This window comes from Dendropsophus ebraccatus, chromosome 12 (genome assembly GCF_027789765.1).
Source record: "Dendropsophus ebraccatus isolate aDenEbr1 chromosome 12, aDenEbr1.pat, whole genome shotgun sequence".
Classification (NCBI taxonomy): Eukaryota; Metazoa; Chordata; class Amphibia; order Anura; family Hylidae; genus Dendropsophus; species Dendropsophus ebraccatus.
The window spans coordinates 7665625-7680254 of NC_091465.1; the positions used below are offsets into that span (position 1 = coordinate 7665625).

A 14630-nucleotide genomic window follows, 5' to 3' on the forward strand; every position below is an offset into this window, starting at 1 on the left:
GGAGCACGTCTGGGCGCTACGAGCGGCCAGTAGGTAAGCCGCGGCAACCATCTCGGTGGAGGTAAGGAGGCAGGGGGGTAGAAAATCATGGGGGAAAGAAGCACAGGGGAGAGAAGCATCGGGGGGGGGGGGAGGAGCACAGGGGAGAGAAGCATGGGGGGAAGCACAGGGGAGAGAAGCATGGGGGGGAGCACAGGGGACAAAAGCACAGGGGAGAGAAGCGTGGGGGGGGAGCACAGGGGAGAGAAGCATGGGGGGAAAGCACAGGGGACAAAAGCACAGGGGAGAGAAGCATGGAGGGGAAGCACAGGGGACAAAAGCACAGGGGAGAAAAGCATGGGGGGGGAAGCACAGGGGAGAAAAGCAGGGGGGGGGGGGAAGCACAGGGGAGAAAAGCATGGGGGGGGGGAAGCACAGAGGAGAAAAGCATGGGGGGGGGGAAGCACAGGGGAGAGAAGCATGGGGGGGAGCACAGGGGAGAAAAGCATAGGGGAGAGAAGCATGGGGGGGGAAGCAAAGGGGACAAAAGCACGGGGGAGAGAAGTACGTTAGAAAAGCACGGGGGGGGCACAGGAGAGAGAAGCATGGGGGGGGAAGTACGTTAGAGAAGCATGGGGGGGAAGCACAGGGGAGAGAAGCATGGGGGACAAAAGCACAGGGGACAAAAGCACGGGGGAGAGAAGTACGTTAGAGAAGCACGGGGGGGAGCACACTAGAGAAAAGTACGGGGGAGAGAAGCATGGGGGGGCGCAGGGGAGAAAAGCACGAGGGAGAGAAGTACGGGAGAAAAGCATGACGGGGAAGAGAAGCAAGGGGGAGAAAATCACAGGGGAGAGAAGTAGAGGGGAGAAAAGCATGGGGGAGAGAAGCACGGGGGGAAAGCACAGGGGAGAAAAGCATGGGGGAGAGAAGCACAGGGGAGAAAAGCATGGGGGGGAGAAGCACAGGGGAGAGAAGAACAGGGGAGAAAAACACAGGGGAGAGAAGCACGAGGGAGGCAGGGGAGAAGCGCAGGGGGGAGAAGCACGGGGGAAATGGGAGAAAAGCAGGGGGAGGCGGGGGAGAAGCAGGGGGAGGTAAATGGTGCTATCTTGATGCATAAAATAGTGTGTGTGTGGGGGTCAGGTGGGATAATGTGTGTGTGAGGGGGGTCAAATAGGATAGTGTGTATGTGGGGGGGGGGGGCAGGTGGGGTAGTGTGTGTGTGGATGGCGGTCGGGTTAATTGCGGGCAGGAGGGGAACTTTATTACTATGGTATGTACAGCAGGCACATTATTACTATAAAGGAGGCACAGCAAAGGGGGCATTATTACTATATAGGGCACAGCAGGGGTATTATTACTATATGGGGCACAGCAGGGGGCATTATTACTATATGAGGTACACAGCAGGCAGACATTTTACAATGTGGGGTAACACAGCAGGAGGCATCATTACTATGGGGCACAACACTGACATTATTACTATATGGGGGTACAGCAGGGGATCCTACATACAGGGGGCAACAGTGAAGGAAATTGAAGGAAAAGTGTGGAGCCTAAGATGTTTGTCTGGCAGGTTCTGAAGAGATGAATTGTAGCTGAAAGAAATCATCATGGTGGTCCGGGCCGGATGGAGAGGAAAAGAGAAATAGAACATCTCAGATCAAAAACGTCACCTGTGAGTCACTGAATGAGGGTTTTGCATTTTGTAGAATGTTATCAGGTAGGAGTTTCCCGAGGTAGAAAAGGATGGAAAACACTGGCCTAGAGGATAGGAGCTAGGGCAGACCTCCCAGAGGCTGTGTGTACAGGGGGAGCTGTGAAGGAGCTGTCTGTGTCTGCTTAGCTGCAGTTCTTATGAGTGGCAGCAATAGAGCGGTCTATAGGGTTACTGGCGTCTGTACTGGGCTCCTTCACTATCCGCATGTGAAGGCACTCAGAGGGCCCGGGCCCCGGATGTTTTAGGACCCTAGTAACGCCCCTGATATAATAGGAGAAGAGAAGTTCCTATTTGGTGCAGAAACCTTTGTTTGCAGTTACAGAGGTCGGACGTTTCCTGGAGGTCTTGAACAGGTTTGCAGACCCTGCAGCAGAGATTGTGTCCCCCTCCTCCTCCTCCATACTGATCTTCTTCAGATCTGTCAGGTTTCGGGCAGTTACTGAGTTTTAGCTTTTCTAAGATTTTCTAGTGGGATCAGGTGTGGAGACTGGCGGCCGCTGCAGGACCTTGACATGCTTCCTACGGAGCCGCTCCTTAAGGCCCTATCAGCCGGATTATCACTCTGTGTAATAAAGACAATGAACAGCCAAAGAAATGAGGATCAGCTGATCGTTGTTCTTGCAGTGTGAAGAAAAAAGTTTATACTTGCCTCTCCACGATTCTGGTGTGCTCCTTGCTTTTGCCCACTGTCCACAGCCGCAGGTGGAACTTCTGAGCCAGTCTCTGAAGTGACAGACCGTTCAGCCAATCACTGGCCGAGAAGAGACAGCGCTGAACGGCCTGTCACTTCAGGGGCTGGCTCAGAGGTTCCACCTGTGGCTGTCGACAGCGGGAGAACACCAGGAATCATGGAGAGGTAAGTATACAGTTTATTATTGTACATTGAAAAGGCAAAGGCTGCACGGACATCACTAACGACATATATATATATATAAATACAGCCTTGCTTCACGATTATCGAGCCATGTTATGGGCTCAGTTAGCTAGTACCAATCTAGTAGATCGGCGCTCGCTTATCCGGAATATCAGGCCGTGTTATACAGCCCTTAGCTGCCCTGGCTGTGTGTTCCAGGTCATTGTCAGCTGGAAGACCCGCCCATCACCCATCTTCACTGCTCTTCCTGAGGGAAAGAGGTTGTTGGCCAAAATTTGGCGATACATGGCCCCATTCATCCTCCCTTCAGTATGGTGCAGTCATCCTGTCCCCATTGTAGAAAGGCCCCAAAGTATGGTGTCTCCTTCCCCATGCCTCCTTCTTCTTCCTCCAAACATGGCGAGTGGAGTTGATACCAAGAAGTTGTATTTTGGTTTCATCTGACCACATGACCATCTCCCATGCCAACTCTACTGGATCATCCAGATGGTCATTGGTGACCATGATGGTGTGGTGTGTTACTGACAGTAATCTATGAGACTGTGGTCCCAGCTGAAAGATCAAAATGAACGATTTCGCAGACGTCGTTTGATCGTTCGCTGTGTTTATACGGAACGATTATCGTTCGAATTCAATTGTTATCGTGCAAATTTGAACGATAATCGTTCCGTGTAAAAAGACCATAACAGCTCTATGAGAGGCAGAATTCTTGCTGGCTTTTTCCCACTGTATGAATATATATATATAATATTTTTTTTAGCGTACACAAAACCGTGGTCAACCATGTTATCGTGTACGCTAAAGAAATATTGGTTTTGATCCATTTTTAAATAATGGAAGTCAATGAAAAACCAGATCAAGAAGACGGATGCGCAGAAATGTGTCATTTTTTTCATTTTTTTTGCATAAAACAGATGGGAAAAAAAACGGATTGCAAAAACGTAGTGTGAACCCGGCCTGAGATGTAAAGAAAGCAGCACTCTCTTTCAAAAAGTTTCCCCCACAGAAGCCTGTCGGATCGTTGCCGCATAGGTTTGAAAGTCGCTTCGTGGTATACAGATGTATACGTCGGAGGTCTTGACCTGGCGTGGTGTGAAGTGAACCCGTTGCGGCTCCTCCTCTCAGCTGTCAGATATGGAGAACAGAAGAGACAGACGGGGCTGACACCAGCAGAGCTGCAGCTCACATACCAGGACAATGCTATTTATTCAGGTCGGATTGTACCATCACTATGCAAAGGGGGGGAGGATCAACTTTTATGTTGTTAATGCCAAAGCGTTGGAAATCGAAGCACAATTCCGCACTGCGTCGTGTGGTTTTACATCGCGGTAAGGAGGCGCAAAGCCAGCGGGCTTTATTATCTTGAATTTTTTTTTTTATATTTTACAGAAAAGACAGCCTCCCCCCTCCGCCCTGCACCGCTGCTGCCGGTCCGGCGTCCCTGGTTTAGCTGCACTAGCTGGCTGCAGCAGAAATAGCACAGGGCGAGGAATGCGAGGACGCTCAGCGCCTAAGCTGCGCCTAAGGTGAGGAAGCGGGATCACTGCGCCCAGACCCTGTGTAAGTATAACCACAGCCATTATTTATATAGCGCCAACATATTCCGCAGCAGCAAAACAAGGTCTAAGAACCAAGCGAACAGAGCTGACACTCTAATCCATCGCTGTAGCCTGAAGTTTCTCCAGCTGGCAGCCAGACGTGGTGCACTTGCTCACCGAGCCGGGTGGCCTGTGTATCGATCCGGCCCGCCCTGAGCCGAGCGCTGGTCATGTGTCTGGATCGGAGACTCGGCAGACGGATCATTATTTTGGGACATTTGGAGCCTCCGGGGAGCCGTCTTCTTCGGCAGCATCATAGAGAGCGCCTTGTGTGCAACGGCCGCGGCTCATACACTGGCTCCAAACCAAAGACTATTATAGCTCACGGCCAGAGGCAGCAGGAGACGCGGGCTCCGCTCAGACATGTACATTTATAGTGTTTAGAGTGTGAGCTACTTGGTTCAGAGACGGGGGGTGGGGTTAAAGGGGTACTCTTTTTCTTTCATATCGACTGGTTTCAGAAAGTTTTATAGATTTGTAAATTACTTCTATTTAAAAATCTCCAGTCTTCTAGTACTTATCAGCTGCTGTATGTCCTGCAGGAAGTGGTGTATTCTCTCCAGTCTGACACAGTGCTCTCTGCTGCCACCTCTGTCCATGTCAGGAACTGTCCAGAGCAGCAGCAAATCCCCATAGAAAACCTCTCCTACTCTGGACAGTTCCTGACATGGACAGAGGTGGCAGCAGATAGCACTGTGTCAGACCGGAGAGAATACACCACTTCCTGCAGGGCATACAGCAGCTGATAAGTACCGGAAGACTGGAGATTTTTCAATTGATTTTTTTTTTTTAGAAAAAGATTTTTGCCGGAGTACCCCTTTTAAGGGGATATTCCCATCATATATATCATGAAGGGCTTGTCAAGGTAATTTTTTGCAAATACATTCATTGATTTGCTGCTCTTTACCTGTGATTTTTGATAGCTCGTTCTGACCACCACTCTGCTCTAAAAGCAGTGGTCTGGCTGGTGTCTATATAGCTAAAGTATACATATATATATATATATATAAAAATATATATATATATATAATACAGTATAATCACTATATCTCGGTACAGCTACACTTTACATATCAGTCCAACCACTGCTTTTAGAGCAGAGTGGTGGTTGGTAAGCTGTCAACAATAGAAGAGAAAGAGCAGCATGTAAGAAGAAAGCAAGTTTACTAAATTAATGTATTTGATTTTCTTCTCTGATTTTCACATTTTATTAAAGTTTAAAAGTAAAAAATAAAAACTAAAAATAATGTTTTTGCAAAAAAATATAACGTGACGAGCCCTGTTGGTTGAGATGGGAATATCCCTTTTAGGCCCGTATCAGGACTTGTATGCCAGTTTTCTTTGTTGGAAATAACATGAGGGAGATTTATCAGACATGGTGTAAAGTAGAACAGGCCCAGTTGCCCCTAGCAACCAATCAGATTCCACCTTTCATTTTCCAAAGAGTCTGTAAGGAATGAGAGGTGGAATCTGATTGGTTGCCGGGGGCGACTGAGCCAGTGTCACTTTACACCATGTTTGATAAATCTTGTTTCACTCAAAAATCTGCATCTTTTCCATGTTTTAAACATTTGTGTTAAGTAAAGGGGTGTGGCTTCTTTGCAAATTGTGTAACTTAGTTGTAAAGGGCGTGGTTTAGTTATAAAGGGTGTGGCTTTGGTATAAAGGGCGTGGCTTAGTTATAAAGGGGGTGTGGCTTGTGTATCAAGGTTTTGACACATGGGCAGACATTCTCAATGGACACAACAGAGTACAGAGATCTTTCTAGTGATGGTTTTACACCTTTCACCACCAGCACAGATGCGGATTCTTTACTGTAAGAGCAGTGAAACTATGGAACTCTCTGTGTATTCTCTCCAGTCTGACACAGTGCTCTCTGCTGCCACCTCTGTCCATGTCAGGAACTGTCCAGAGCAGCAGCAAATCCCCATAGAAAACCTCTCTTGCTCTGGACAGTTCCTGACATGGACAGAGGTGGCAGCAGAGAGCACTGTCAGGGTGCGTGCACACTACGGAATACGCACGTAAAGGCCGCTGCGGGTTCCGTCGCTGGCCCCTGCTGGCGGCAGCACGCATCTCCGCCCGTGCCATGAACACCATTTTATGGCCAGGTGGATTCCGCAGTCCGCCAAAAGAATTGACATGTCAATTCTTTCGACCGACAGCGCAATCCATCTGTGCCGAGAATGGAGTCTATGGCAGAGGTGGAGATGCGCGCGCCCGTGAGCAGGGACCAGCAACGGAACCCGCAGCGGCCTTTATGTGAGTATTCCGTAGTGTGCACGCACCCTTAGACTGGAGAGAATACACCACTTCCTGCAGGACATACAGCAGCTGATAAGTGCTAGAAAACTGGAGAAGTAAATTACAAATCTATATAACTTTCTAAATCCAGTTGATTTGTAAGAAAAAGATCTCTGCCAGAGTGCCCTTTTAAAGGGTATTCTCATCTAGGATAGGGGATAACAAGCTGATCAGTTAGGGATCAACCACCCAGACCCCCACTGATCCCAATAACAGGGATGTAATCCTCCAGCGGTGAATGGAGCATGCCTGCGCAGCCTGCTCTCCATTTATTCTCTATGGAGCCGCCAGACGTGGGGGTCCAGGCTAGCATAGGGGATAATAAGCCCAGATGAGAATACCCCTTTAAGGCCATAGTCTTTCTGTTATTCTCTATGGGACTTTCAGCCAGCTCAGCAGTGTTCAGAAGTGCCATAGAAAGTGAAGAGCGGTGGCCAAGCACGCACGCACTTTGCGGGCCCCTGACCTTGTGATTAGTGGGGGGTCCACAGCAGTCAGACCCCCACTAGTTATCTCCAGTCCGGAGGATAAGGGGGAACTTTTATTGGGGTAAAGAGGCTGCACTGACGGAACTTGGGCCCCTAAAACCAGCCGATCACCTGGGTTTGTTGGACCCCCACCACTTTAATAGCGATGGCCTATAGTAAATGGTATGGTAGACCCAACAGGGGGTTGTCGCAGTTCATTAGAATGCAGCACCTGTCTGCCTGTGCGAGCGCTATGTTTGCTTCTTCTGAATACGCCCGATGAGAAAACCAGGCTGCGCTTTAAGAGCCGGATTCACATGACGTTACCCTCTGAGCGTTCTTGTAAATGAGTAAACAAGGTGCCAGGTACATGGGAAGCAGGTTGGAAACTTGTCCAGACATTGCTCTGCCTTTGGAAATGTGGGTTCTGACTGCCCCTAGTGGAGATGATGGTAACTGCACACAAAACCACCACTATCAGAAATGGGTTATCCGGGCCTTAAAGGGATTGTCTGTGACATCACAAGTAGAGTTAGTGTATGGTGTTCTGCTGCAACAGGAGACAAAGTGTGACTGCCATGTGACGGATGCAGAACATCTACCTTTGAAGGATTTTTTCTGTTCTGATGGGACTTTGACCATAACACAGTGCCTTCTCTGCTATTTGGCTACTCGGTTTGTTTTGTGTACGATCAATTACCAGCAATCGGTAACTCAGCTGACCTGTTATTCAGTCCCGTTAAAATTAGTGTATACGCCGTATAGTGGAGTCACTGGGCGACTCTGTTCTGCTATTGGATGTCAGGGCATGCTGGGAGTTGTAGTCTGGCAACAGGAGGCCCCAGGCTTAAAGTGTAGCTGTCATTTCAAACAACTTTGCAGAAACTTTCACAGAGTAGCGGAGTGGAGATGGCGGATCACTGCATGATATATTGAGGTCCTGCAGTCACCGCGTTACGGTCCGTGATGACCTCACACGTATTGCGTCTTATGTTTCATAATCCTCTAATTCAGGATATCGCAAGTTTCTTCCTTCCTCTTTCCCCGTTACACCGGGTGTATAGTAGCTGTATACGTCACCCCGGCTGGCTGCCGCTTCCTTCCTCTCCCCCTGTTACACCGGGTGTATAGTAGCTGTATACGTCACCCCGGCTGGCTGCCGCTTCCTTCCTCTCCCCCTGTTACACCGGGTGTATAGTAGCTGTATACGTCGCCCCGGCTGGCTGCCGCTTCCTTCCTCTCCCCCTGTTACACCGGGTGTATAGTAACTGTATATGGCCCCTGGCTGGCTGCCGCTTCCTCCATTGCACCCGGTGTATAGTAACTGTATATAGCCCCCGGCCGGCTGCCGCTTCCTTCCTCTTTCCCCGTTACACCGGGTGTATAGTAACTGTATATGGCCCCCTGCCGGCTGCCGCTTCCTTCCTCTTTCCCCGTTACACCGGGTATATAGTAACTGTATACGTCCCCCGGCCGGCTGTCGCTTCCTCCGTTACACCGGGTGTATAGTAACTGTATACGTCCCCCGGCTGGCTGCCGCTTCCTCCCTCTTTCCCCGTTACACCGGGTGTACAGTAACTGTATACGTCCCCCCGCCGGCTGCCGCTTCCTTCCTCTCTCCCTGTTACACCGGGTGTATAGTAACTGTATACGTCCCCCGGCCGGCTGCCGCTTCCTCCCTCTTTCCCCGTTACACCGGGTGTATAGTAACTGTATACGTCCCCCGGCCGGCTGCCGCTTCCCACACGTCTTCACCACTGTCACCTTCTATAGTAGTGCGAGCGGATGACTCAGATCTGTCGGGATTGTTTCAGACATGTAAGAAAATCACACGGGGGGAAATACATCAAAAGGTTTCTCCATAGCAACAGCACAACAGGGGCTCCGCCAGCAGATACTTAAAGGGACACTCCATGTAAAGATGAGGGCATTACTATACTACTGTATTATGGGGGTATTACTATACTACTGCTGCTATAGGGGGGTATTATGGGGGTATTACTATACTAATGCTACTATAGAGGGTATTATGGGGGTATTACTATACTACTGCTACTTTAGGGGGGTATTATGGGGATATTACTATACTACTGCTACTATAGGGGGGTATTATAAGGGCATTACTATACTACTGCTACTATAGGGGGGTATTATAAGGGCATTACTATACTACTGCTACTATAGGGGGGTATTATGGGGGTATTACTATACTACAGCTACTATAGGGGGTATTATGGGGGTATTACTATACTACTGCTACTATAGGGGGGTATTATAAGGGCATTACTATACTACTGCTACTATAGGGGGGTATTATGGGGGTATTACTATACTACAGCTACTATAGGGGGTATTATGGGGGCATTACTATACTACTGCTACTATAGGGGGGTATTATAAGGGCATTACTATACTACTGCTACTATAGGGGGTATTAAGAGGGTATAGTATACTACTGCTACTATAGAGGGTATTATGGGGGTATTACTATACTATTGCTACTATAGGGGGGTATTATGGGGGCATTACCATACTACTGCTACTATAGGGGGGTATTATGGGGGCATTACTATACTACTGCTACTATAGGGGGTATTATGGGGGTATTAGTATACTCCAGCTACTATAGGGGGGTATTATAAGGGCATTACTATACTACTGCTACTATAGGGGGTATTAAGAGGGTATAGTATACTACTGCTACTATAGGGGGGTATTATGGGGGCATTAATATACTACTGCTACTATAGGGGGGGTATTTTGAGAGCATTACTATACTAATGCTACTATAGAGGGTATTATGGGGTTATTACTATACTACTGCTACTATAGGGGGGTATTATGGGGGCATTACTATACTACTGCTGCTATAGGGGGATATTATGGGGGCATTACTATACTACTGCTACTATAGGGGGTATAATGGGGGCATTACTATACTACTGCTACTATAGGGGGGTATTATGAAGGCAAAGTAAACATCATGGTGTGAGTGTCCCTCCTCTGATCCAGAATGGCCAGCTAGGCTACAGAGCAGTGGCGAAATTTGGTGGGGGCAAAGGGGGCGGTCGCCCCCGGGCCCACTCAGGCAGGGGCCCACTGAGGTCTCAGACTGTTAATGCTGTCTGCAAAAGCTATTGCTTTTGCAGACAGCCTTAACACATGTCTGTAGTGGCCGGGGCCCCCCAAGAAGGCAACAGCACCTGACAATAGCGGGCCCCCTGCTCCTGAGGGGCCCGCTCAGCTGTCGGATGCAGAGCCCGGCCAGGGCTGGATCTTCTCCCTGCATCTTCCTGCTTCTTCCTCACACGCTGCTGCTGGCCCCTCCCCCTCACTGTCCGACAGAGCTGGTATGAGGGGGAGGGGAGGGACCAGCAGCTGGAGGGATCCTCACCGTCTATGGCTGCCAGGGAGAGACTGAAGACGTCCAGCAGCAGCTCTGACAGGGAGTGAGGCTGCCGAGTGCTGGAAGATGTCAGGTACTGAGTGCGGACTGTGAGAGGAGTGACAACACACAGACAGACAGACAGAACCACATACCCACCCCACTGACCAAATGATCAGGAGGAGATATATTATATATACATATACACACACACACACACACAGTATATGTCTCCTGCTGCTCACTTGGTCACTGCTGTTTATATACGGTATGTATATATATATATATATATATATATATATATATATATATGACCAAGTGAGCAGCAGGATATATAAGTGATAAGTGACCGGCAGGATATATATATATATATATATATATATATATATATATATATATATACAGCTCTGACTTGCAACAGCTGGAGGGACTGAGTGTGACATCCTTGCTGTAGTCAGTGTGTAATGGAGGTCCCCCAGCTTTCCCAGTGTCCTGTAGTCAGCATAATGGAGGTCACCCAGCTTTCCCAGTGTCCTGTAGTCAGCATAATGGAGGTCACCAAGCTTTCCCAGTATCCTGTCGTCAGTGTCATGGAGGCCACCCAGCTTTCCCAGCATCCTGTATGTCAGTGTGTAATGGAGGTCACCCAGCTTTCCAGCATCTTGTACTTAGTATGATGGAGGTCACCCAGCTTTCCCATCATTTTATAATGGAAGTCACACAGCTTTCCCAGTATCCTGTAGTCAGTATGATGGAGGTCACCCAGCTTTTCCAGCAATAGTACTCAGTATGATGGAGACTGCACAAGGGTCTGTAGTAGGGATGGTCCGAACCCGCCGAGGTTCGGGTTCGGCTGAACCCGAACGCTCGGCATCGGATTCCCGCTGTCTGCCCGCTCCGTGCAGCAGGAGAACCGCCTGGAAAACTGGGATACAGCCTATGGCTATGGCTGTATCCCAGTTTTCCAGGTGTTCCTCCCGCTGGATCCGCCCGCTGCACGGAGCGGGAAGACATCGGTAATCATTGCGGATGGTTCAAGTTCGTACGAACTCTGTTCGGACCATCCGTAGTCTGTACTAAACAGAGGAGGAGAGGAGTGTACTACACACGGGGGCATTACTATAGAGAAGCCTACACCCCAGAGAGGGGGGGCAATACCACAGAGAGGCCTATACTACACAGAGGCTGCATAGAGGGGGCTACACTACAGGGGAGTTTGTATAGAGATGAGGATAATGCTGGAGCGAGGAGCCTAAAATGTCTCTCTACCAGATCCTGTGGAGACAAGTCATGGTCGGAAAAGTCTTCATGATGGCCGGGGCCAGATGGAGACCAAAGGAAAAGTGAACAACCTTGAATATAAAAAAAAAAAAAAAAAAATCGCAATCCATGCAGAGAAGCCGCCTTCTGTGAGTGACTGAATGATGTTTTTGTATTTGGTAGAACACCGCTCTATGCCGTAATTAACACACTGCTTCTTCCAAGTAACCCCAATCTTCATGAAAGCCCCCCTTCCTTCCCCAGTGCTGAACTGAGTAAGGTCCGGGGGCCAAAGGCCCCCCACATCGACTCTGATCGCTAGCCTTCCTCCTCATGCAGCACCCACACTCTCTCAGAGGCCATGCTAACTTGTGTCCCTTTTTTAGAGCTCTTACCATGGTGAACGCTCTCCCTCCCTCTACTGCTTAGCCCTTACCACATTTTCACAAGCGCCCCCAACACATTTGACCCCCTTGCTGTACCTGCTCCATCATGTAGTTGCAAATGCAGGTATCTATACACCTTATGCTAAAGTAAGTTAAAGGGGTACTCCAGCAATTTTTATTTTTTAAAATTAACTGGTTTCAGAAACTTATATAGATTTGTAAATTACCTCTGTTTCAAAATCTCAAGTCTTCCAGTACTTATCAGATAGATAGATAGATAGATAGTGAGATAGATAGATAATAGATGATAGATAGATAGATAGATAGATAAGAGATAGATAGATAGATAGATAGATAGATAGATAGGAGATAGATAGATAGATAGATAGATAGGAGATAGATAGATAGATAGATAGATAGATAGATAGGAGATAGATAGATAGATAGATAGATAGATAGATAGATAGGAGATAGGAGATAGATAGATAGATAGATAGGAGATAGATAGATAGATAGATAGATAGATAGATAGATAGGAGATAGATAGATAGATAGATAGATAGTGAGATAGATAGATAAGAGATAGATAGATAGATAGATAGATAGATAGATAGATAGATAGGAGATAGATAGATAGATAGATAGATAGGAGATAGATAGATAGATAGATAGATAGATAGATAGATAGGAGATAGGAGATAGATAGATACATAGATAGATAGATAGATAGATAGATAGATAGATAGATAGATAGATAGATAGGAGATAGATAGATAGATAGATAGGAGATAGATAGATAGATAGGAGATAGATAGATAGATAGATAGATAGTGAGATAGATAGATAAGAGATAGATAGATTGATAGATAGATAGATAGATAGATAGATAGGAGATAGATAGATAGATAGGTAGATAGATAGATAGATAGATAGATAGGAGATAGATAGATAGATAGATAGGAGATAGATAGATAGATAGATAGATAGGAGATAGATAGATAGATAGGAGATAGATAGATAGGAGATAGATAGATAGATAGATAGATAGGAGATAGATAGATAGATAGATAGATAGATAGGAGATAGATAGATAGATAGATAGATAGGAGATAGATAGATAGATAGGAGATAGATAGATAGATAGATAGATAGATAGGAGATAGATAGATAGATAGATAGATAGATAGGAGATAGATAGATAGATAGATAGATAGATAGATAGGAGATAGATAGGATAGAAGTGGATATCTAGCAGCTCATCATATATCTTTGATTGTACATACATGTATAATCACAACCAACTCACCCCTTTTAATGTCTAAAAGCATATTACCTATACCACTATTATTTTTAGGCAAAGATAATCTGGTTAAAAGGGTTCTCTAGAATTAAAAGAAAAACAGCATATTTGTTTTCTTCCAAGAACAGTGCCACCCCTGCTCTTAGGTTGTGTGTGGTATCACAACTTGGCTCCATACACTTTAGTCGAATACCACACACAAACTGAGGACAACTGAGGAGTGGTGCTGTATGTGGAAGAAGGCAGCTATATTTTTCTAATCTTAAGCCCTTTTACTTTTTTTGTGGTTCTATATTTCAGATGTAGAAACCTCTTACACTGCTCTTTATCCTTATTCACTATAAGAAATGTAGAAGAATATTCCCTTTATTATTCAGAAATCCGTGTCACCTGCTGAGATTTCCTATGGGTAACAATGGTTGGGGGCCCACTTAGACTCACTCGCCCCCCCTAGGCTGAACCCCTAGCTACGCCCCTGCTACAGAGGTAAGTTCACACTGACTATGTATGCTGCAGATTTTCTGCTTGGAGTTGTAGTTTTGCAACAGCTGGAGAGCCGCAGGATTGGAATCACAGCTGTAAAGAGGGCTATGTGGTGTGACATACATGCTGCTGAGCTCCAATGGAGCCGCCCTGCAGTTCCCACCAAAGCCATTGGAGGCAGCAGAGGGCCCCTTTTATATATATTTGCTGGAATAGCCCTTTAAGGCCTACTTCCTGTCCAGATCCCTTCCTCAGCAGTGGGGGTGCGGTCCCTTTGTGGGGAGGCCTGTGAGGAGACTATATGCACAGATTGCGGTTTCTTATGAAGGATATGGGGGGGGGGGGTTTATTTATAGGGTATCTCAGTAATATTCCCCGTCCCGCTGACTCTGTACACCCCCCGCGGTATGATCCCCACACGTCAGCGGGCGGTCGTATTATCTACCTGCCGCCTTTTTACGAGGCCCTAATGAAAACCACTTTTGTTCCCGTAATGACTCCTGAGCCTTTGTGACAGGAAACGTCGGCTCTCGGGTTTCGCAGCGTGAAAACCGTTCTTAATGTCTCTTTATTACACGTGACTTTTATGAAAGGCGGATCAGAAACCTGAGCGGGAGATAATAGTCCGGATAATTTGCCCTGAATCTTCACAGCGGGGAAGCCGGAGGGCTGTGTTCTTACCTTACAGATTGCGGAGGAGAGAAGCCTCGCCTGTCTTCTATTGCCAGCTTATTAGACCGTACATCATGGAGATGTCGCTATTCCATCAATGATGTCACATTAAACGGGTACTCCGACATTACTATTTATCACATTAAAGGGGTACTCCGGAGAAAATATTTTTCTTACAAATGAATTGGTTTCAGAAAGT

At 47.2% G+C, this 14630-nt stretch overlaps 1 protein-coding gene across 2 annotated transcripts in view; it reads left to right on the forward strand.

Moving 5' to 3' along the window:
• The first annotated feature begins 4030 nt into the window (after positions 1–4030).
• The window catches only part of KLHL21 (kelch like family member 21), a 35545-nt gene continuing 24945 nt past the window's right edge, over positions 4031–14630 (forward strand). Inside the window, exon 1 of one of the 2 annotated variants that reach the window (XM_069949040.1) lies at positions 4031–4136. Coding sequence is in view for 1 of the 2 variants with exons in the window: in XM_069949038.1 (XP_069805139.1) it covers positions 10418–10424 (7 nt within the window). In the remaining variant the exon portion in view is untranslated. Of the gene's footprint in view, positions 4137–10323; positions 10425–14630 lie in introns of those variants that run through there. The other variant, XM_069949038.1, reaches the window with a different exon arrangement.